Genomic DNA, 22,315 nt, shown 5'->3' on the forward strand with positions numbered 1-22,315 from the left:
AATAGGTCTCGGAGTGTAGCCCGGAGGGAGAAGGGCTTCCAGGAACCCCAGTTCCACACACACACACACACACACACACAAAATAAATAAAATAAAAATAAATAAATAAAATAATAATGCTGGGCGTGGTAGCTCATGCCTGCAATCCCCACGCTTGGGAGGCTGAGACAGGAGGAGTACACAGGTTCGAAACCAGCCTCAGCTACTTAGTGAGGCTCTCGGCAACTTAATGAGACCCTGTTTCCAAATAAAATATAAAATAGGTCTGGGAGTATAGCCCGGAGGTAGAAAGCCCCTGGGTTTCACCCCCAGTACCACCAAAAAAAGAAAAAAAAATAGGGCTGGGGGTGTAGTTCAGAGATACAATGCTCTTGGGTCCCATCCCTGGTAATGCAAAATAAATAAATAAATAAATAAATGCCAAGAACTATCAATGGATGACAGAACAATTAGGTAAAGTTGATAAGGAATAGAACACTCAATGTATCTCCCACAAAATAGGAACTTCACACTGGAGAAACCTGGCCAACCCACCTTAACCAAGTGTTCAAAGTTAGCACCATCAATGATGGGATGAGGTAATACCATGTACCTCCTGATATGATGGACTAATTATTTCTATAGAATTTAAAAAATAACCTTTGCTGGGCGTGGTGGCGCACGATTGTAATCCCACTTGGGAGGCTGAGACAAAAGGACTGCGCAGTTTCAAAGCCAGCCTCAGCTACTTATTGAGGCTCTTCGCAACTTATTTCCAAATAAAATATAAAATAGGTCTGGGAGTATAGCCCGGAGGCAGAAAGTCCCTGGGTTCCATCTTCAGTAAGACAGACACAAAAAAAACCCAAAACATAAACAAACAAATAAACAAAAAACCTGAAACTACTCCTGAGAAAACATTAGACAAATACAAATTGAGATATAATTCTACAAAATAAATACCCTATACACTTAAAGAAATGCCAATGGCATACATCTATAATCCCCATAGTTGGGCAGCTGAGACAGTAAGATCAAAGGCTCAAGGCCAGTCTTAACAACTTAGTGAATTTAGTGTCAAAATAAAAAGTTTAAAAAAAAGGGAGGCTGGGCCAGACATGGTGGCTTATGCTTGTAATCCCAGTACCTGGGAGGCTGAGACAGGAGGACTGCAGGTTCATGGTCAGCCTCAGCTATAGTGAGGCCCTCTGCTACTTAGTGAGACCCTATTTCAAAATAAAGCATAAAAAATAGGGCTAGAGGTATAGCTCAGAGTTAGAATGCCCCTGGGTTTTATCCTCAATACCGCAGAAGAAAAAGAAGGGGGGCGGGGTGGGGGGTGGTGGGCTCAGAGGCTAACTGCCCTGGGTTTCAATACCCAGTATCAAAAAAAGACTGAGTAGAGCCAGGCATGGTGGTGCCCTTTGCAACTCAGTGAGACCCGGTTTCAAAATAAAGAATAAAAAATAGGGCAGGGGGTGTAACTCGGAGGTCAAATGCCCCTGGGTTCCATCCCCAGACCCGGAAAAAAAAAAAAAAAAAAGGACTGAGTGAGCCAGGCGTGGTGGCACACACTTGTTGTAATCCCAGCATTCGGGGCTGAGACTGGAGGATCACAGTTCGCTGAAAGCCTCAGCTACTTAGTGAGGCCCTCTGTAACTTAGTGAGACCCTTTTTCAAAATAAAGAATAAAAAATAGGGCAGGGGGTATAGCTCAGAGGTTGAATGCCCGAATTCCATCCCCAGACACGAGAAGAAAAAAAAAAAAGACTAGTGAGACAGAAGAATTGCAGTTCACAGACAGCCTCAGCTACTTAGTGAGCCCCTTTGCAACTCAGTGAGATCCTGTTTCAAAATGAAGAATATAAAAAAAGATAGGGCTGGGGGTATAGCTCAGAGGCAGAATGCCCCTGGGTTCCATTCCCAGTACTGTAAAAAGAGAGAGAGAAAAATAGAGAGAAAGAGACAGACAGACAGACACACTCACTAAAGAGCCAGGTGAGGTGGTATGCACCAGTAATCCCAGCACTTGGAGGAGGGTTGCAGGTTTGCGACCAGCCTCAGCAACTTAGACTCATCAACATAATGAGACTCTATTTCAAAACAAAAAATAAAAAGGGATGGGGATGTAACTTGGAGGTAGAATGTTCCTGGGTTCAATCCCCAGACAGATAGACACATAGACACACAGACATATACACACACACGCACTATGATCAGAGTATGGTGGCTCTTGGTATTCCCAGCTACTTGGGAGGCTAAGGCAGGAGGATCACAAGTTTGAAGCTAGCCTCAATAATTTAGCAAGATCCTGTCTCAAAAAATAAAAAATGGGTGGGAATGAGGCTCAGTGGTAGAGCACCCCTGGATTCAATCCCCAATACCACCAAAAACAAAACAAAACACCAACCCACTCTGGCTCCCTCTGCTGGTTAACCACTAACAATAGGAATGAGATTAGTCAAATAGCCAAATTATCCAGTGTTTCAATTTAGAAATATTAAAAAGATATCGTGGCCGGGCGTGGTGGCGCACGCTTGTAATCCCCGCACTTGGGAGGCGGAGACAGGAGGATTGTGAAGGTTCGAAGCCAGCCGTACTGGCTTAAGAGACCCTGTTTCCAAATTTAAAAAGCATAAAAATAGGTCTGGAAGTGTAACCTGGAGGTAGAAGGGTTTCCAGGAGCCCCAGTACCACCAAAAAAGAATAACCCTGGCGTGGTGGTGCACGCTTGTAATACCAGCATTTGGGAGGCTGAGACCAGAGGATTGCAGTTCGCAGACAGCCTCAGCTACTTAGTGAGGCACTCCGTAACTTAGTGAGACCCTGTTTCAAAATAAAGAATAAAAAAATAGGACAGGGGGTATAGCTCGGAGGTCAAATGCCCCTGGGTCCCATTCCCAGACCCGCCACCCCCAAAAAATAAAGAAATAAAAAATAAACTGGGCATGGTGGTGCAGGCTTGTAATCCCAGCATTTGGGCGGCTGAGACAAAAGGATCACAGTTCGCGTTCAGCCTCAGCTACTTAGTGACACGGCCCTTTGCAACTCAGTGAGACCCTGTTTCATAATAAAGAATGAGAGGTAGAATGCCTCTGGGTTACATCCTCAGTACCGAAAAAAAATAAATAAATAAAAAATAGGGCTGGGGGTATCACTCAGAGGTAGAATGGCACTGGGTTCTATCCCCAATAATGCAATTAAAAAAAAAAAAATACAGAAACAAAAAAACTTCATTGCTGTCCTAATTTTAGAGTAAATCTGAGCCTTAATCCCAAATCCTTACTCCCAGCTCAGGTGGTCCTTTGGGCTGTGTGAAGGCACAAAAGGGGAAGAGATTCTAACCGAGCAGAGCCTGACTTACCCCTTCTGCGGCATCGATGAAAAGGACCACTCCATCTGAGATGCGCAAACCAGCTGTGACCTCATCAGAAAAATTCACATGTCCTGAAAGGCAAATTCCAAGTCAGTCACACCTGGTGCAGGATGAAGCACAATAACTTCAGGGTTCTGAGTGGCATGCCACGCTTGTCAGCCTCCAAATATCCCCTTTCCCTTCTCCCTAGTGCTCCTAGCAGGGTATATATAAACATCTCGCATCAGTCACACCCTTGATTAAGCTTTTCTGTTTTTTGTAGTACCAGGGATTGAACACAGGACATTCTACCTCCACTACAACCCCAGCTTTTTTTTTTTTTTTTGTAGTACTGGGGGAAGAACCCAGGGGCATTCATTTTATTCATTCTACCTTCAAGCTATACCCCCAAGGATTTTTTTTTTGGGGGCGCCCGGTACTGGGGATGGAACCCAGAGGCATTCTATCTCCAAGCTACACCCCCAGCCCTATTTTTTAGCCTTTAGTTTTGAAACAGGGTCTCACTGAGTTGCAAAAGGGCTTCACTAAGTAGATGAAGCTGTCCTTGAACTGCAATCCTATCTCAGCCTCCCAAATGCTGGGATTACAAGTGTTTGCCACCACGCCCGACTCCCCTAGACCTATTTTTTCTTTTTTCTTTTTTGCAGTACTGGGTATAGAACCCAGGGGCATTCTACCTCTGAGCCACATCCCACCCGTTTTTTTATTCTTTATTTTGAAACAGGGTCTCACTAAGTCACAAAGGGCCTCACTAAGTAGCTGAGGCTATCTTCGAACCGTGATCCTCCTGTCTCATCCTCCCGAATGCTGGGATTACAAGCGTGCACCACCACGCCCGGCTCTATTTTTATTCTTTATTTTGAAACAGGGTCTTACTGAGTTGCAAAGGGCCTCACTAAGTAGCTGAGGCTGTCCTGTCTCAGCCTCCCAAATACTGGGATTACAAACATGTGCCACCATGCCTGGCTTGAAACAGGGTCTTGCTAGGTTGCTGAGGCTGGCTTTGAACCTGCAATCCTCCTGTCTCAGGTCCCCAAGTACTGGAATTACAGCCGTGTGTACCATGCCTAGCTCTTTTTCTTTCTCTTTTTTCTTTAGTGGTACTGGGGATGAAAGCAAGTTGGTCTTTCCGCAAGAGTCAGCCGCAGGGGAAGATGCACTGCTCTTGGGTAGACTCTGCTCACTAGTCTCCTTGAAAAGACGGAGAGTGCCGGGCATGGTGGTGCTGGGTGTGGTGGCGCACGCTTGTAATCCCTGCGCTTGGGAGGCAGAGACAGGAGGATCACGCAGGTTCAAAGCCAGCCGCACGCACTGGCTTAGGAGACCCTGTTTCCAAATAAAAATGTAAAAATAGGTCTGGGAGTGTAGCCCAGAGGTAGAAGGGCTTCCAGGAATCCCAGTACCAGCCCCCCCCCCCCCCAAAAAAAAAGACGGAGAGTGCCAGGGGCCAGGGGCCATTTCTGGTTCACCTTTATTTTTCCAGCAGCTAGCATGGGGCCTGACACAGGCTGAAGTCAATAAATGTACCAAGTTCCCTAAAATTTAAATTCTCTACAGGAGAATAAAGAGTAGTATGAAATAGAAGCCCTAGAACACAGTGCTACTAGTTAGTAAGAAGCCAAGAATTTCCTTAAAAAAAAAAAAAAAAAAGAAAAAGAAAGAAAGAAAGAAAGAAACTCTCACTGGGCATGATGCCACAGGCTTGTATCCTGTTCTTGGGAGGTGGAGACAAGAGGATCACAGGTTGGAGGTCAGCCTCAGCAACTTAGCAAGACCCTTAGTAACCTTGCAAAACCCTGTTTCAAAATAAAGAAGGGCTGGTGGTGTAGCTCGGAGGTACAACGTCCCTGGGTTCAATCTCCAGTACCACAAAAGAAACAAACAAACACATAAACAAAAAATCAAAACAAAAACTCTCAATGAAGGTGAAAAGAATGTAAAGACAATTATGTACTACTCTGTAGCTCAGGTAAGAAGGAATGCAAAATCCCAAATGGACAAGGTTCTAACAGTAAAAAGTCCTACCTGGAGTGTCCATGATATTGAAGAGGTAAGATTTTCCTTTGGTATCTGGCAAGACCACTGTCACAGGAGTGCTCTTAATGCCAACACCTCTCTGAAAGTCACAAAGGGAGAATGGTCAAGACTTTGTCCAGTGCCGGAGAGGCTCCCTCTGCTCTGGGGCTTGCCAGCAAATTACACTGATGACTCTCCTTACAGTGGGTGTGATTCTTATCTAAGCCTCTAACTCGCATGACCTTGAAGATGGAACTATCTTAAACAGCATTTTCTTGGTGTGTGTGTGGGCATTACTTTATTTATTTATTTATTTATTTAGGTGGTACTGGGGTTCCTGGAAGCCCTTCTACCTCTGGGCTACACTCCCAGACCTATTTTTTATACTTTTTTTTTTTTTTTTGAAACACGGTCTCAAGCCGGCGCTCACAGCTGGCTTCGAACCAGCGCGATCCTCCTGTCTCCACCTCCCAAGCACGGGGATTACAAGCGTGCGTCACCACACCTGGCTTGGGCATTACTTTAAATGTAAAAAATAAAACAGCAAGTATTAAATCTTAACAGAGAATCTAGGTTCTGAAATCTTATCCTCTTCATACATTGGAAACAAAGATAACTGGTGCCTTAAAAATAAAAATACACAATCTGGGCATTTTAGTTTTTTTTTTTCTTTTGTTTTTTTTTTTTTTTTTTTGTGGATCTGAGGATGGAACTCAGGGGCATTCAACCTCTGAACTACATCCCCTGGCCTATTTTTTTTCTTTGTTTTTTCCTTCATTCCTTTTCTTTTCTTTTCTTTTTTTTTTTTTTTTGGTGGTACTGGGGGTGGAACTCAGGGGCTTTTCTACCTCTGGCCTATACTCCCAGATCTATTTTATACTTTATTTGGAAACAGGGCCTCATTAAGCAGCTGAGGCTGGCTTTGAACTTGTGTGATCCTCCTGTCACAGCCTCCCAAACACTGGGATTACAAGTGTGTGCCACCACACCTGGCTTATTCTTTATTTTGAAACAGGGTCTCACTAAGTTGCAGAGGGCCTCCCTAAGTAGCTGAGGCTGTCAACAAACCGTGATCCTCCTGTCTCAGCCTCTCAAATGCTGGGATTATAAACATGCCCCACCAAGCCCAGCTCTTTTTTCCCCCTTTTTTAAAAGAAATATAAACCAGGTGTGGTGGCGCACAGCATTTAGGAGACTGAGACTGGAGGATCGCGGTTTGCGGACAGCCTCAGCTACTTAGTGAGGCCCTCTGCAACTTAGTGAGATGCTTTCAAAAAATAAAGAATAAAAAAATAGGGCAGGGAATGTAGCTTGGAGGTCAAACGCCTTTGGGTTCCATCCCCAGGGCGGCAAAAAAAAAAAAAAAAAAAAAAAAAAAAGAAATATAGCTGTTATAAAAGCTGTAATAGAAGCCTGGCATGGTGATGCATGCTTATAACCCGAGTGCTTAAGAGACTGAGACAGAAGAATTTGAGGACAGTCTTTTTGTGTGTGTGTGTGTGTATGGTACTGGTGATTGAACCTAGGGTCATTCTACCTCCAAGCTACTACTTTTTTTTCTTTATTTTGAAACATGGTCTCACTAAATTACAGAGGGGCTCACTAAGTAGCTGAGGCTGTGTGCAAACTTGTGATCCTCCTCTCAACCTCCTATGTACTGGGATTACAAGCTTGTACCACCACGCCCAGCAAGGACAGTCTTAACAAGTAGTGAGATGCTCATGTACCTAGTGAGATCCTGTTTAAAAATAAGAATAATGATGAGTGATATTCATGTGTTTATTGGTCATATAAAAATCTTTGAAGAGTCATTATCTATTTTAGTCTTTTACCTATATCTAACTTGTATTGTTTGCTTTTATTGTTGCTAATTTTTAGGATTTTTATTTGGAATATCAATATACCTTCAGATATAGCATTTGGAAATATTTTATTCCAGTCTATCAGTAACTTTTAATTCTGTTTACATTGTCTTTGGATGTACAATATGTTTTTATTTTTTATGAAGTTTGTTTATTCTTTTGTTGCCTGTGCCTTTGGAATCATATCCAAGAAATCACTGCCTATTTCAATGTTATGAAGTTTTATGACCCAGGTTTTCTTCTAAAAGTTCATAGTCTTAAGATTTACATTTAGGTCTTTTATCTATTTTGAGTTAATATTTGTATATGGTGTTAGGTAAGGGTCCAATTTTATTCTTTTTCATGTAATCATTTTTTTAACAATATTTAGTGAAAAGATTATTATTTCCTTCACCAAATGTTTTTGGAAACCTTGTCAAAAATAACTTGACCATATACGAAAGAATTTATTTCTAGGGTTTTTATTTTACTCCACTGGTTTATATATCTGCCTTTATAGCAGTACTACACTGTTTCGATTATTATAGCTTTATAAGGTTTGAAATCAGAAAATGTACATCTCCTGTGTTATTTTTTGAGATTGTTTTGGGTATTTAGAGTTCATATTTCATATTAGGCTAAATTTTTTTCTGGGAAAAATGTATAATAGTTTCATCTTAAAAAAAGAGAAAAAAATATCCTCTGGTAAGAAAGAAAACAAGAAAGAAATATTGAAATGTTATCTCTAAGTCATCAAAAGTTTGATATCAGACAAATGAATCTGTTATGTAAGATTATCACTGTTAATTTTGGATAAATTGCTATGATATTAAAAAATAAAAAAAAACCTTGTGGAAATAAAAAAAATAAAAATAAAAATAAGAGCCGGGCATAGTGGCACAGGCTTATAATCCCAGCATTCGGGAGGCTGAGACAGGAGGATCGCAGTTTGCGGCCAGCCTCAGCTTCTTAGTGAGGTTCTTTGCTACTCAGTGAGACCCTGTTTCAAAATAAAGAATAAAAAAGAGGGCTGCGTCTGTAGCTTGGAGGCAGAATGCCCCTGGGTTCCATCCCCAGTACTGAAAAAAAAAAAAAAAAAAAAAAAAAAAAAAAAAAAAAAAGAAAATGAAAAAACTAAGATAAAATAGAGCTAGTAGTATAGCTCAGAAGTAGAATGTTCCTGAGTTTAGTATCTGATTACAAAAAATAAATAAAAGCTATAATAGGGCTAGGTGCAGTGATGCACACCTATAATCCCAGTACTTAGGAGTCTGAGAGAGGATATTAACTTCAAGGCCAATCTCAGCAATTTAGCAAATAAAATAAAAAAAAGAAAGCCAGGCATAGTGGTACATGCTTGTAATCCCAGTACTTGGGAGGCTAAAACAGGAGGACTGCAGGTTCACAGCCAGCCTCAACTACTTAGTGAGGCCCTCTACAACTTAGTGAGACCCTCTCTCAAAATAAAGAATAAAGCCAGGTGTGGTGGCACATACTTGTAATCCCAGTACTTGGAAGGCTGAGACAGGAGACTCGCAGGTTCATGGTCAGCCTCATCTACTTAGGGAGGCACTCCACAACTTAGCGAGAGCCTGTTTCAAAATAAAGAGTAAAAAATAGGGCTGGGGGTTCACTCAGAAGTAGAATGTCATTGGGTTCAATCCCAAGTTCCACAATAAATAAATAAATAAATAAACAAATAATAAAAATTAGGGTTGGGAGCTGGGTGTGGTGGCACATGCTAGTAATCCCAGTACTTAGGAGGCTGAAACAGGAGGATTACGTAGGTTCAAAGCCAGCCTCAGCTACTTAGTGAGGCAGCACTCAGCAGCTTAGTGAGACCCTGTTTCCAAATAAAATATAAAATAGGTCTGGGAGTATAGCCTGGAGGCAGAAAGCCTCTGGGTTCCATCCCCAGTACCACAAAAAAAAAAAAAAAAAAAAAAAAAAAAAAAAAAAAAAAAAAAAAACCGGGGCTGGGGTGGGTGTATATCAGAGATAGAACCCCCCGGGGTTCAATCTCCAGTATCACACATACACACACAAAAATAAATAAATAAATAAATTTTAATTTAAAAAAATTTAAAAAGAGAGCTGGGTTATAGCTCAGTAGTAGAACACCCCTGGGTGCAATTTAATACACACACACACACACACACACACACACTCATGCTGAGCTTCACAAATGTAGATATCTCCTCTTTGTATTTGCCTTAGTAGGCCAAGTTAAATCTAGTTAAGAATAGGAGAGTAGAATGCCTGGGTTTAATCCCCAGTTCCACAAAATAAGTAAATAAATAAATGAATGAATGAATAAATAAAATAAGGGCCTCTCTACATTCCCTACAAAAGCATTACTGGTGGGTCTTGTGGGACCAACAATCTGATTTCCCAAGATACACTTACCTCCTGCTCTGTGAAGAGGATGTCAGTATAGCACAGCTGAAAAAAATTAAGTGTTATTACCACCTGAACTCAGACTCCTCTCCCACACACCAACCATCAGTCACCTTTCCTCACCACCTCCCAGCTCAGGGGTCTCTGTCTCAGGAGAGGAGATGAAAACTGCAGGTGCCACTCAGCAATTCTGACAATGAGACCCATACCCTCCAAGCTGGAAAATGGGCCAGGCTGTGCGGAGTTGGTTTTTTCGGGGACTGGGGGTCACTGAAGACCAGGTATGGCTAGAGAGCTAAACTGTATCTAATACAATGAATCTTAAGAGTGGTAAAGGCAGACGCATGCCAGCCTCCAAGGGCCCCACACGTCAAAACAGTCAATCTGGCAGAGACTGAACATTTATTGCACTGAGACTTGCTGCCACAGTTGGCCTCATTCACAGGCATTTAAATTTACCACAAAAACAAGAAGGTCCAATTGTGTATTTATAGAGCAGGCTATTAATACTATGACAGGAAAGAACAGACTACAAAAGTCAGGATAGATCATAACTGAGAAGGGATTCCAAGTGCAGAACAGATCATCTAAAAATACTACAGGTTAATATTTTCTATGCTCCTGAAAAAATTAAAATTTTCTTCTTATAACCTATTAATAGAGATTATAATTATAAAGCAGTACTCTGTAGGTGTCACTGTTTATAAAGAGTTGGAAGAGTAAAGACAGGGGAAGAGACACATCCCTCTGTATTCTGAATGATTCATCTTAAAACCTCAATAGAAGTGCTACTTACATCTTGGTCATCACGTTTTCGGATTTCTGGGTGGGTCTGCTCTATTAAACAATCCACAAAACATGTCTAAAAGGAAAGACATGGTTAAGACCTCCCAGCTGCAGAAGAAAATCTACTGTGCCCTCCCCAGAGCTCTCAATACACCATGTAATTTAGGGATGAGAAGAGGAAGAAGGGAGCAAGAAGGATTATGGGACAGCAAAGGATTAACACAGAAGCCATAGGATTATTTTTAAATGAAAGATGAAATCTTTCTTGGACAGGCATCCCCCAGGAAATGAAAACTTATAAATCAGAATAAGGCTCATTTTCCCTTTTTCTGTCCAGATGTAGACACAGGGCTCAGGCATGCAAGAGGCTTAGAAACAGGCTCCACCCACAGCTCAGGAAAAGCTAGAATTTTACAGTAATTTTATCAGAAGCATGGAGACCCCCAAGTCAGGACAGCCAGCCCTATGAACCCAAACCTCCACCTCTATGACTGAGAGCTCAAAAGATGAGCAGGTACGAAGAGAAATCCTGACCCCAAAATGCTCAAGTTCTCTAACCTTGCCGTGGTGGAGGTGGCCGCAAAGGGTCACATTTCTGATGAGCTCCGAGTTATCCATTAGATCTGCCAAGAAGCTGGAAGGAGAAAGAAAACAGCAAAAGAGATTTTGGCAAAAGTTTTCAAGTAGGGATGGTGCAAAGGTGTTTCAGGTATTTTGGGCCAGGAACAGTTTGAAGTAAAAAGAGACTAGATAACTACATAAACATCTACCCACTGGTAACACTCCTTTTCAAAGTAAAGAGTTGATATATTTTCATGTGAGACTACAGTGCACCAATAAAATTATGCTTAAAAAAAAAGAGTTAATATAGTCCCAAAATACTCACTGGTCTTACTGAATCAATTTTGGCTCTGGTGGTCCCAACACTGGTAATTATTTATTTTGGTTTTTTTTTTTTTTAATGTGATACTAGAGATTGAACCCAGGCCATTATATCTTCGAGCTATACCCCCAGCCCTATTTTATTTTTATTTGGAAACAGGGTCTTGCTAAGTTGCTGAGGCTGACTTTGAATCTATAATCCATCTTCCTGTCTCAGCCTCCCAAGTGCTGGGATAACAAGCATGCGTCACCCCACCCAGCTCACCCAACACCGATAATTATAATACCTTGTTCTGAGGCTCAATTACACCTGTAATCCTAGTACTTGGAAGGCTGAGATAGGAGGATTGCAGGTTCAAGGCCAACATTAGCAACTTAGAGGCCCTCAGCAACTTAGCAAGACTCTTTATTTTGTGGTACCAGGGATTAAACCCAGGGGCATTCTACCTCCAAACTACATCCCCAGCCCTATTTTTTTTTTGGTGGTACTGGGGGTGGAACCCAGAGGCTTTCTACCTCCAGGCTATACTCCCAGACCCATTTTATATTTTACTTGGAAACAGGGCCTCACTAAGTGGCTGAGAGCCTCACTAAGTAGCTGAGGCTGGCTTCGAACCTGCGTGATCCTCCTGTCTCAGCCTCCCAAGCGCAGGATTACAAGCGTGCACCACCACGCACGGCCTGCCGGCCCTATTTTTTATTCTTTAATTTGAAACAGGGTCTCACTAAGTTATAAAAGGGCCCACTAAGTAGCTGAGGCTGGCCGCAAACCTGCAATCCTCCTGTCTCAGCTTTCCAAGTACTAGGATTACAAGCTTGCGCCACCATGCCTGGTTCGCAAGACTCTGTTTAAAATAAAAAATAAAATAACATAGGGCTGAGATTGTAGCCTGGAGGTAGAACACCTCTAAGTTCAGTCCCCAGTACCACCCCAAACAAACAAACATTCTTATTCTGTCTCAAAGCCTGGCTTCTCAGCCTTATTTTTATTATTTATTTATTTATTTAATTTGGTGGTATTGAGAATGGAACAGGGGCATTCCACCTCCGAGCTACATTCCCAGCCCTATTTTTTATTCTTTTTTTGAGGGTCTAGGGGTGGAACCCAGGAGCATTCAACCTCTGAGCTATATCCCCTGCCCTATTTTTTTATTTTGAAACAGGGTCTCACTGACTTGCAAAGGGCTTCACAAAGTAGCTGAGGCTGTCCGTGAACAGCGATCCTCCTGTCTCAGCCTCCCAATGCTGGGACTACAAGCTTGCATCACCTCGCCTGGCCCCAGCCCTATTTTTTATTCTTTACTTTGAAACAGGGTCTCACTTCAGGCTTTTAAGACTAAACTAGGGTGTGGAAGAAGAGGAAGCCGATGAAGACTGAATGAGCCAAGAGGAAAGTTAGGATTGAGCTTAAATATTCCAGTAGCCAAATAAGCTGAAGAGAAATTTTGGCAAACTGCAGAGAATTACTGCCAGAATCATCTGGCTACTTCAACCCCAAACAACCTACATTATAGCTGCAGAGAAGCTGTAACTTACTCCATTTCATACACGGTGACAGGTAATGTCTGTTCCATCAGGGTGAATTTCTTGGTTTTTACTGGCTTAATAATGGGCTCTGGGGAGGAAACAAAAAAGAGCAATGAGCAGATAGTCATAAACCATTAAAAGACAGTGCTTTATTCCATTGGACTGAGTTTTCAAAATGTATTATGCTATGTAGCATCGATTTGTGTGTGTGCTGCTGGGGACTGAATACCCAGGGGCATTCTATCTCCATGCTACACCCCCAGCCCTATTTTATCTATTATTATTTGTGTGTGTGTGTGGGGGGGGGTACTGGGGATGGAACCCAGGTGCATTCTACCACCAAGCTACACCCTCAGCCCTATTTTTTATTCTTTATTTTGAAGCAGGGTCTCACTGAGTTGCAAAGGGCCTCACTAAGTAGCTGAGGCTGGCTGCAAACCGCAATCATCCTGTCTCAGCCTCCCAAGAGCTGGGATTACAAGTGTGTGCCACCATGCTTGGCGTTTATTTTTATTTTAAAACAAGGTCTCTAGCTTGATGAGAGTTTCACTACTTGCTTAGGCTGTCCTCGAACCTGTGATCCTCAATCTCAGCCTCCCAAGTACTAGGACTACAGGCGTGCGCCACCACACCTGGCAACATCCATTTATTTTATTCTCAAGGATCACCCATATATTGAGGAAGTTCTGGGAATAGTGTTTGGCCCGCAACAGTGAATGATCCTAAAGCATGGACTGAGGAATCCAGACTTATTTGGTGGGAGAATGGGGAAAAGAATAAATATACACCGAGGTCAATGTCGGTTCAAAATCCTCCTCCTATTTTACAAAATTCAGTAACTTTTCAGGAGACCAATAAACACAAAGAGGTGGACCAATAAGCATTGTGAGGATGATAAAAAAGGGTTGGGATTATTTGGATGGAAAAAGAGAGAACTTAATAATGGTCTTTAGGCACCAAAACAGGAATTAAAGAAATAACTCCTGTTTGCTTAATAACAAACTATACAAGTTTTACTTAACATTCAAATAGAGTCAACTGAAATTCAGACACAGTATCTGAAAGTAATAAAAAAAAAAAACCAATCAGTTTATTCACTGGACTTTTCATGTTTGCTGATGGCTATGAAACAAAACTTCAAGGTTCGATTTCGCTCTCATATCCAGCGCCTTCTGACACACACCTGTGAGAGGCTGGGTGTCTTCCTCCTGCACGATGGTCTCTACCTCAGGCCCGTACACCTCCTCGGCGGTGGGGTAGTACTTCTTGTCCTCGTGCAGCACCACCTCCATGCCAGGGTGATCGTCATCGTGCTCGCCGATATCGTCCTCATCTTCGTCATCATCCATCTGAAAGACAGATGAGGACAGACAGGCACAGCTGCTCCTGCTCAGTGACAGGCTGCCTCTGGGGGTGCGGGCTGGCAGTCGAGCACTAGCCTAGCACACATGAGGTCCTAGGTTCCATGCCCAGCACTGAAAAAAAAGAGTCGACTGATACCAGGTATGGTGGCACATATTTGTAATCCCAGCATTTGGGAGGCTGAGACAGGATCATGGTTCATGGACAGCCTCAGCTACTTTGTGAGGCCTTCTGCAATTCAGTGAGACTCCGTTTCAAAATAAAGAATACGGCTGGGGGTGTAGCTCGGAGGTAGAATGGCCCTGGGTTCCATCCCCAGTACCGCAAAAAAAAAAAAAAAAAATCGACTGACTATACCACCCAAGTAAGAGCACTGACTGCAGCCAGGCATGATAGCACAAGGTAATCCCAGCATTTGGAAGGCTGAGACAGGAGAATCGTGGTTCGAGGCCAGCCTCAGCTACTTAGTGAGGCCCTTTGCAACAGTGAGATCCTGTTTAAAAACTAAAGAATAAGCCGGGCGTGGTGGCGCACGCTTGTAATCTGCGCGCTTGGGAGGCTGAAACAGGAGGATCACACGGGTTCGAAGCCAGCCTCAGCTACTTAGTTAGTGAGGCTCTCAGCAACGTATTGAGACCCTGTTTCCAAATAAAAATATAAAAAAGGTCTGGGAGTATAGCCTGGAGGTAGAAAGCCCCTGGGTTCCGCCCCCAGCACCACCAAAAAAAGAAATAAAATTAAAAAAAAAGAAAGAAAAATAGGGCTGGGGGGTGTGTGGCTCAGAGGTAGGCTGGCTTGGCTTCTTATTTCAAGTTCTGAGCCATAGCTCTCCTGCTTCATTTTTTATCTATTTATTTATTTATTTGTACTGGGGATTGAACCCAGGGGTATTCTACCTCCAATCTACAACCTCAGTCCTATTTTTTTTTTAATTTATTTGGAAACAAGGTCTCACCAGGTTGATGAAAGTCTCACTACTTGCTGAGTCTGTCCCTGAACCTGTGATCCTTTTGTCTCAGCCTCTCAAGTACTGGGATTACATGCCTGCACTCTTCTGATTCAAACTTACCCCTTTATGAATGTGGGCCCCTGGCCACAGTAGACTGAAACTGGAAAAAAACGAAGGCTCATCACAGCACATCTCTTTTTTAAGGGATGGAAAAAAATAATAACTTTCTCTAATGGCAAAAAGCAGGAGCCAGATGTAGAACTCCAGGTTCTCTCTGTAGTACCAAGCTGAAACAAACAAACAAACAAAGAAAAGAAAGAGGAAGGGAAGGAAGTAGGGAGCAAGGAAGAAAGAAAGGAAAGAAAAAGAATGCTTACTGGGTATGGAGTACATGTCTATAATCCCAGTAGTGGAGAGGCTGAGACAGCAGGACCTCAGATTCGCAGCCAGTCTCAGCAACTTAATGAGGTCGGTTTCCAAGTTAAAAAACAAAATAGGGCTGGGGGTATAGTTCAGGAATAGAATGCCTCTAAATTCAATCTCCACTACCATATACAAAAAAAAAAAAAAAAAAAAGAAAAGGAGGCAAGGGCAATTTTTTTTTTTTTTTTTTTTTGAAACAGGGTCTCACTAAATTGCTGAGGGCCTTTAAGTTTTTGAACTGAACTCCAACCTGAGATGCTCCTGCTCAGTCTCCGGAGTTCTGGGATTAAAGACGTGTGCCAGCGTGCCTGACAAGGAAAGGTTTTTGCCCTAAGCCACTGGAGAACGACCTTGTCTTTACTAAGGTGAGAAGGTCTGCCAGAGCAGACTAAGGGAAAGAGCTCAGAAGTTAGGTTTTAGATATTTTAAGTTTGAGAGTCTTATTAGACTTCAAACAGAGATGCCAAATAGAAGGCTGAACATACAGACCTGAAGTTCAAGACAAAAGCTGGAGTTACAAATCTCAGAGCTCCTAGTGCAGTGAGTGTATGCAGAGAAGATATATAAGGAATGGCGCCCTGGGGCCTGCTGATGTCTGGAGGACCAGAGAAGAGGAACAAGCAGCAAAGACAAGAAGAAATGGCTGTGGGCAGGAGAGCCAGGGATTTTCTGAAAGTGTTTAAGGAGGGAATGATCAGCTGGATCAGACACTGCTACTTGAGCAGCCTGAGGACCAGGAGAAGCAAAAGGATGGAAGACGGTTAGGGAGAAAACGAGAGGAGAGGATTTGGAGACAGCTTGGGTAAACGGTTGTTTGAGATGTGCTGTATTGGAAAACAGGAAAATGGGGAGGTGACTGAAGCAGGATATGGAGTCAAGAGAGGGTTTTAAGATGTGAAACATGTCGGCCAGGCATGGAGGCGCACGCATGTAATCCCAGTACTTGGGAGGCCGAGACAGGAGGATCACAGGTTCTCAGCCAGCCTCAGCTACTTAGTGAAGCCCTCCATAACTCGGTGACAGACTGTTTTAAAATAAAGAATAGCCGGGCGTGGTGGCGCACGCTTATAATCCTCGCGCTTGGGAGGCAGAGACAGGAGGATCATGCAAGTTCGAAGCCAGCCCTGCTGGCTTAAGAGACTCTGTTTCCAAATTTAAAAAAAAAGTATAAAATAGGTCTGGGAGTGTAGCCCGGAGGTAGAAGGGTTTCCAGGAACCCCAATACCACCAAAAGGAAAGAAAGAAAGAAAGAAAGAAAGAAAGAAAGAAAGAAAGAAAGAAAGAAAGAAAGAAAGAAAGAAAGAAAGAAAGAAGAGGAGGGAGGGAGGGAGGGAGGGGGCTGGAGCCAGGTATGGTAAAGTACTCTTGTAATCCCAGCATTTGGGAGGCTGAGACAGGAGAATCGTGGTTCAAGGCCAACCTCAGCTACTTAGTGAGGACCTTTGCAACTCAGTGAGAACCTGTTTCAAAAATAAAGAATAAAAAATAGGGCTGAGGGTGTAGCTTGGAGGTAGAATGCCCCTGGATTCAATCTCCAGTACCAAAAAAAAAAGGGGGGGGGGTGCTGGAAGCTGGGCATGATGGCACACGCTTGTAATCCCAGTACTTGGGAGGTTGAGACAGGAGGATCACAGGTTCGAGGACAGCCTTAGCTAGTAGGGAGACTGTCATCAACCTAGTGAGACTCTGTTTCAGAATAAAGAAATCAAATAGGGCTGAAGGTGTAGCTCAAAGGTAGAATGCTCCTGGGTTCCAGCCCCAGTACCACAAAATAATAACAATAATAACAACAACAACAACCGGGCTGGGAGTGAAGCTCAGAGGCAGAATGCCCCTGGGTTCTATCCTAGGTACCACAAAAAAAAAAAAAAAAAAGAAAGAAAGAAAAGATGAACCGTGCGTATGCTGACAGGAATGACCCTACAGAGAGAAAAACTGATAACGCAGGCAAGGGCGGGAGAAGTGGTAGGTGAAGGTCTTGAGTGGTTAAGAGGGATGTGCACCACCCAGTAGATAGAAACACGAATAACTTATCCGTAGGAACGAGAGAGAAGGCGCTGCATCAAGGTTACAGATGCAGGGAGGTGGGTAGATGTAGTTGTGGGCACTTGTTTTCCTTCACACAAATTCTAGCATGTTAAACTCTTACTTAAAAAGAACACAAACCCTTCAGTGGTAAGCCAACTGGCTGCCTCCTACCATCTGTACACTCCATTTCTGTAAAGTGGACGGAGACGTTTTGGCAGCCACACACATTCCACTGATGGCGGCTCAAAAACAGCCATCGAGCCAGCTTTCTCTTGCTCTGTACTGCTGAATACATTATGAATCTAACGATAGAATTTTATGTAATAATTTTTTTTGTTGTTGAACTGGGGATTGAACCCAGGGGCATTTTATCTCTGAGCTACACTCCCAGACCCATTTTTTTTTTTTTTTGAAGCAGGGTCTCACTGAGTTACAAAAAGCCTCACTAAGTAGGTGAGGCTGTCCATGAACCGTGATCCTGATTCAGCCTCCCAAATGCTGGAATTAGAAGCATGGACCACCACACTCAGTGTCGATTTCTATTTATTTATTTATTTAGTACTGGGATGGAATCCAAGGGCATTCTACCTCCAAGCTACAACCCCAGCCCTATTTTTTATTCTTTATTTTGAAACAGGATCTGAGTTGCAAAGAGCCTCACTAAGTATATGAGGCAATCTGAGAACTGTGATTGTCCTGTCTCAGCCTCCCAAATGCTGGGATTACAAGTGTGTGTCACCATGCCTGGCTATTCTTTATTTTTTGAAATAGGATCTCACAGAGTTGCAGAGGGCCTCACTAAGTAGCTGAGGCTGGCCTTGAACCTGCGATCCTCCTGTCTCAGCCTCCCAAGTACTGGAATTACAAGCATGGACCACCATGCCCGGCTTATGTCATGATTTTCTTGTTCTTTTTTTTTGTGTGTGTGGTATTGGGGATAGACCCCAGGGGCATTCTACCTCTGAGCTATACCCCAGCCCTATTTTTTATTCTTTATTTTGAAACAGGGTCTCACTGAGTTGCAAAGGGCCTCACTAAATAGCTGGGGCTGGCCTCAAACCACAATCCTCCTGTCTTAGCCTCCCAAATGCTGGGATTACAAGTGTGTACCACCACGCCCGCATACATAATGACTTTTGATTGCCTATAATCTTCTCTATCTGAGTATCCTGACAATAGCTCAAATTTGACACATCTAAAGTAAAACTACAGCTGGGCATGGTGGCGCATGCTTGTAATCCCAGTACTTGGGAGGCTGAGACAGGAGGATAGCACAGGTTCGAGGCCAGCCTCAGCTACTTAGTGAGGCTCTCAGCAACTTAGTGAGGCCCTGTTTCCAAATAAAATATAAAATAGATCTGGGAGTGTATCCTGGGAATAGAAAGCCCCTGGATTCCATCCCCAGTACCACAAAAATAAATAAAGTAAAAGTAAACAAGCATCTTTTAGCCACTTCCCTTTGCTGTTGATAACCAGTGTTCCTCTAGACACCCCAGCATCCCTCAGTCTTTTTCTCTCCTTGCATTCAAACAGTGGACTGACTCTCCATCTCGTGCTTGCTGGGATCACAGTACTGAATTACAGGCTAGTCTCCAGGCCTCCCCACCCTCTTTCACTACTGGAGGGATCCCAGCCTCTTGCTTTGACCACGTCACCCTTACTCTCAGGTCTATTCAAGCCCTTCTACTGTCTGGCTGCACCTCCTCTGCATAACACCTACCGCTAGTGATCTGGGACTATGCTTTGGTGATCTAAATTAAAAATCGGTCCACCTTTACATACCACCTACCTCTGGCCCCGTTCACTATATTCCTTCCCTCTAGAATGGATTCCCTTCTTTCCTGTTTACATTATTAGAATTCTGTGCATCTATTTACTGACAAATACTCCAAATTTTTTTTTTTCTTTTGGTACTGGGGATTAAATCCAGGGGTATTCTACCCAAGCTACATCCTCAGCCTTTTTATAGTTACTGATTTGCAGTATTCGAGATTGAACCCAGGGGTATTCTACTTCCGAGCTATATTCTCAGTCCTATTTTTATCTTTACTTTAAAACAGGGTCTGACTAAGTTGCAGCGGGCCTAAGTAACTGAGGCTGGCCGAGGACTTGCGATCCTCTTGTCTCAGCATCCCAAGTACTGGGATTACAAGGATGCACTACCACACCTGGGCTTTTTATTTTATTTTGATCCTGAATTGGGGTCTTGCTAAGTTGCTGAGGTTGGCCTAGAACCTGTGATCCTCTCGCCTCATCCTCCCAAATACTAGGATGACAGACATGCCCCACCATGCCCAGCTCCTCAAAAAATTTTTTAAATAATTCTATGAATCTCATGTGAACTAGACTACAGAACCTTTATTCTGCTAGAAGGTGTATATGTAAGTTTGACCATTTTAAGTAGCAATCTGACAGTATTTAATATGAAAACGTTAACTACGTAGAAGCACATTAAAAGCCAGGCGTGGCCAAGCGTGGCGGTGCACACTTGGCTTGATCCCAGCATTTGGGAGGCTGAGACAGGAGGACCACAGTTCGAAAACAGCCTCGGCTATTTAGTAATGCCCTTTGAAATTCAGTGAGACCCTGTTTCAAAATAAAAAGACTAAGCTGGGAGTGGTGGTGCACGTTTGTAATCCCAGCACTTGGGAGGCGGAGACAGGAGGATCACATAGGTTCAAAGCCAGCCTTAGCTACTGAATGAGGCTCTCAGCAACTTAGTGAGACTCTGTTCTCAAATAAAGTATAAAATAGGTCTGGGAGTATAGCCTGGAGGTAGAAAAGCCCCTGGGTTCTACCCCCAGAACCACACACACACACACACACACACACACACACACACACAAAAAAAAAGCCAGAGCCAGATACAGTTGTGTACACTTGTAATCTCAGCATTTGAGAGGCTGAGAAAGCAAGATCGAAGATTCTTGGCCAGCCTCAGCTATTTAGTGAGGCCCTCCTCAATTTAGTGAGACCCTATTTCAAAAAATAAAGAATAAAATAGGGCTAGGGGTGTAGCTCAGAGGTAGAATGCCCCTAGGTTCAATCCCTGGTGCCACACATAAAAAAAGAAATACTTTAAAAATTACAAATATAGCAAGGCATGGTGGTGTATGCCTATAATCCCAATACTTAGCAGAGACTGGAAAACAGTTTTGTTTCTTGCTTTTTTTAGTATTGGGGATTGAATCCAGAGGCACTTTACCTCCAAGCTACACCCCACCAACCCTGGCTGTGAACCCGTATTCTCTGGCTCAGCCTCCTAAGTACTGGGATCACAAGCGTGTGCCACCGCACCGAGCTCCCCCAATTCTATTTTATTCTTTTTTTTTTTTTTTTTTTTTTGGTGGTACTGGGGTTCCTGGAAGCCCTTCTATCTCCGGGCTACACTCCCAGACCTATTTTTACATTTTTATTTGGAAACAGGGTCTCCTAAGCCAGCGCGCGCGGCTAGCTTCGAACCTGCGCAATCCTCCTGTCTCTGCCTCCCAAGCGCGGAGATTACAAGCGTGCGCCACCACGCCCAGCCTATTTTATTCTTTATTTTGAAACAAGGTCTCACTAAGTTGCTGAGGCTGGCCGTGAATCTGCCTTCCTCCTGTGTTAGCCAGCCAAGTACTAGGATGACCAGCATGTGTTACCACATCCCACAGGACCGAAGACTTGAAGCCACTCTCAGCAACTTAGTGAGACTCTCAGAAACTCAGTGACACTCTACTTCAAAACAAAAGAATAAAATAGGGCTGGGGGTATAGTTCAGAGGTAGAACGCCCCTGGGTGCCATCCCCGGTATCACAAAAAAAAAAAAAAATACACCTGGGGTGTAGCTCAGAGGTAGAATAACCCTGGTTTCAATCCCCAGCAGCACATACACACATACACATTGCCTGGACGGTAGAGACAATGGATCACAGGTTCAAGGCCAGCTTGTATTAACTTAGTGAGTCCCTATTTTTTTTTTTTTTTTTTTTGGCGGTACTGAGGATGGAAACCAGGGGCATTGTACCGCCAAGCTACACCCCCAGCCCTATTTTTTAGTCCTTTTATTTATGAAACAGGGTTTCACTGAGTTGTGAAGGGCCTCGCTAAGTAGCTGAGGCTGTCTGCGAACTGTGATCCTCCGGTCTCAGCCTCCCAAATGCTGGGATTACAAACGTGCGCCACCACACCAGGCAGTCCCTATCTCAAAATAAAAATAAAGATAGGGCTGGGGGTGTGGCTCAGTGGTAGAATCCCTGGGTTCAATACCCAATAAAACACACAAACACACAAATACACACAAACATAGAGAGAAAGAGATGAAAAAAGTAATATATTTGTTTTACCTCATCAAGATCTTTGGTTTCTCTGCCCAATTCATCATCATCTTCATCAGAATCAAGCTCTGGTCCAATATAATTCCCAAATTCATCATATAAATCAGTATCCATGATGCTAAAATTCAGTAAAAGAGTTAGGTTCTGGCAAGGTCAGCACAGACTCAGTGATATCCTCATCTTACAAGCTTTATGATTGACTATATCCCTCACAGACTCCTTATCCAGACATAACTACTGACTGATCAACCTATTCATTGTCCCCCCAAAGCCCAGCACTTCCCCTTCCTCTCTGCCCTATTCACTGTCTCTATTTACATACTTTCCCCTCCACTTTTTTTTCAGTACTGGGAATGGAACCCAGGGGCATTCTACCTCTGAGCTATACCCCCCCAACCCTATTTTTTCGTCTTTTTTAATTTTTTGAAACAGG

General features: G+C 43.2%; 1 protein-coding gene across 1 annotated transcript in view; it reads right to left on the minus strand.

Moving 5' to 3' along the window:
- The window catches only part of EFTUD2 (elongation factor Tu GTP binding domain containing 2), a gene marked incomplete at both ends in the record, with an annotated part of 45,136 nt that extends 23,140 nt beyond the window's left edge, over positions 1-21,996 (minus strand). The window contains 8 exon segments of the mRNA XM_080713548.1: positions 3,344-3,426; positions 5,381-5,471; positions 9,619-9,654; positions 10,406-10,471; positions 10,954-11,029; positions 12,814-12,892; positions 13,988-14,153; positions 21,892-21,996. Of these exon segments, the coding sequence (XP_080569674.1) occupies positions 3,344-3,426; positions 5,381-5,471; positions 9,619-9,654; positions 10,406-10,471; positions 10,954-11,029; positions 12,814-12,892; positions 13,988-14,153; positions 21,892-21,996 (702 nt within the window).
- Between the last annotated feature and the right edge of the window lie 319 nt (positions 21,997-22,315).

This window comes from Muscardinus avellanarius (assembly GCF_963383645.1).
Source record: "Muscardinus avellanarius genome assembly, chromosome: 16".
In the NCBI taxonomy this organism is placed as follows: Eukaryota; Metazoa; Chordata; class Mammalia; order Rodentia; family Gliridae; genus Muscardinus; species Muscardinus avellanarius.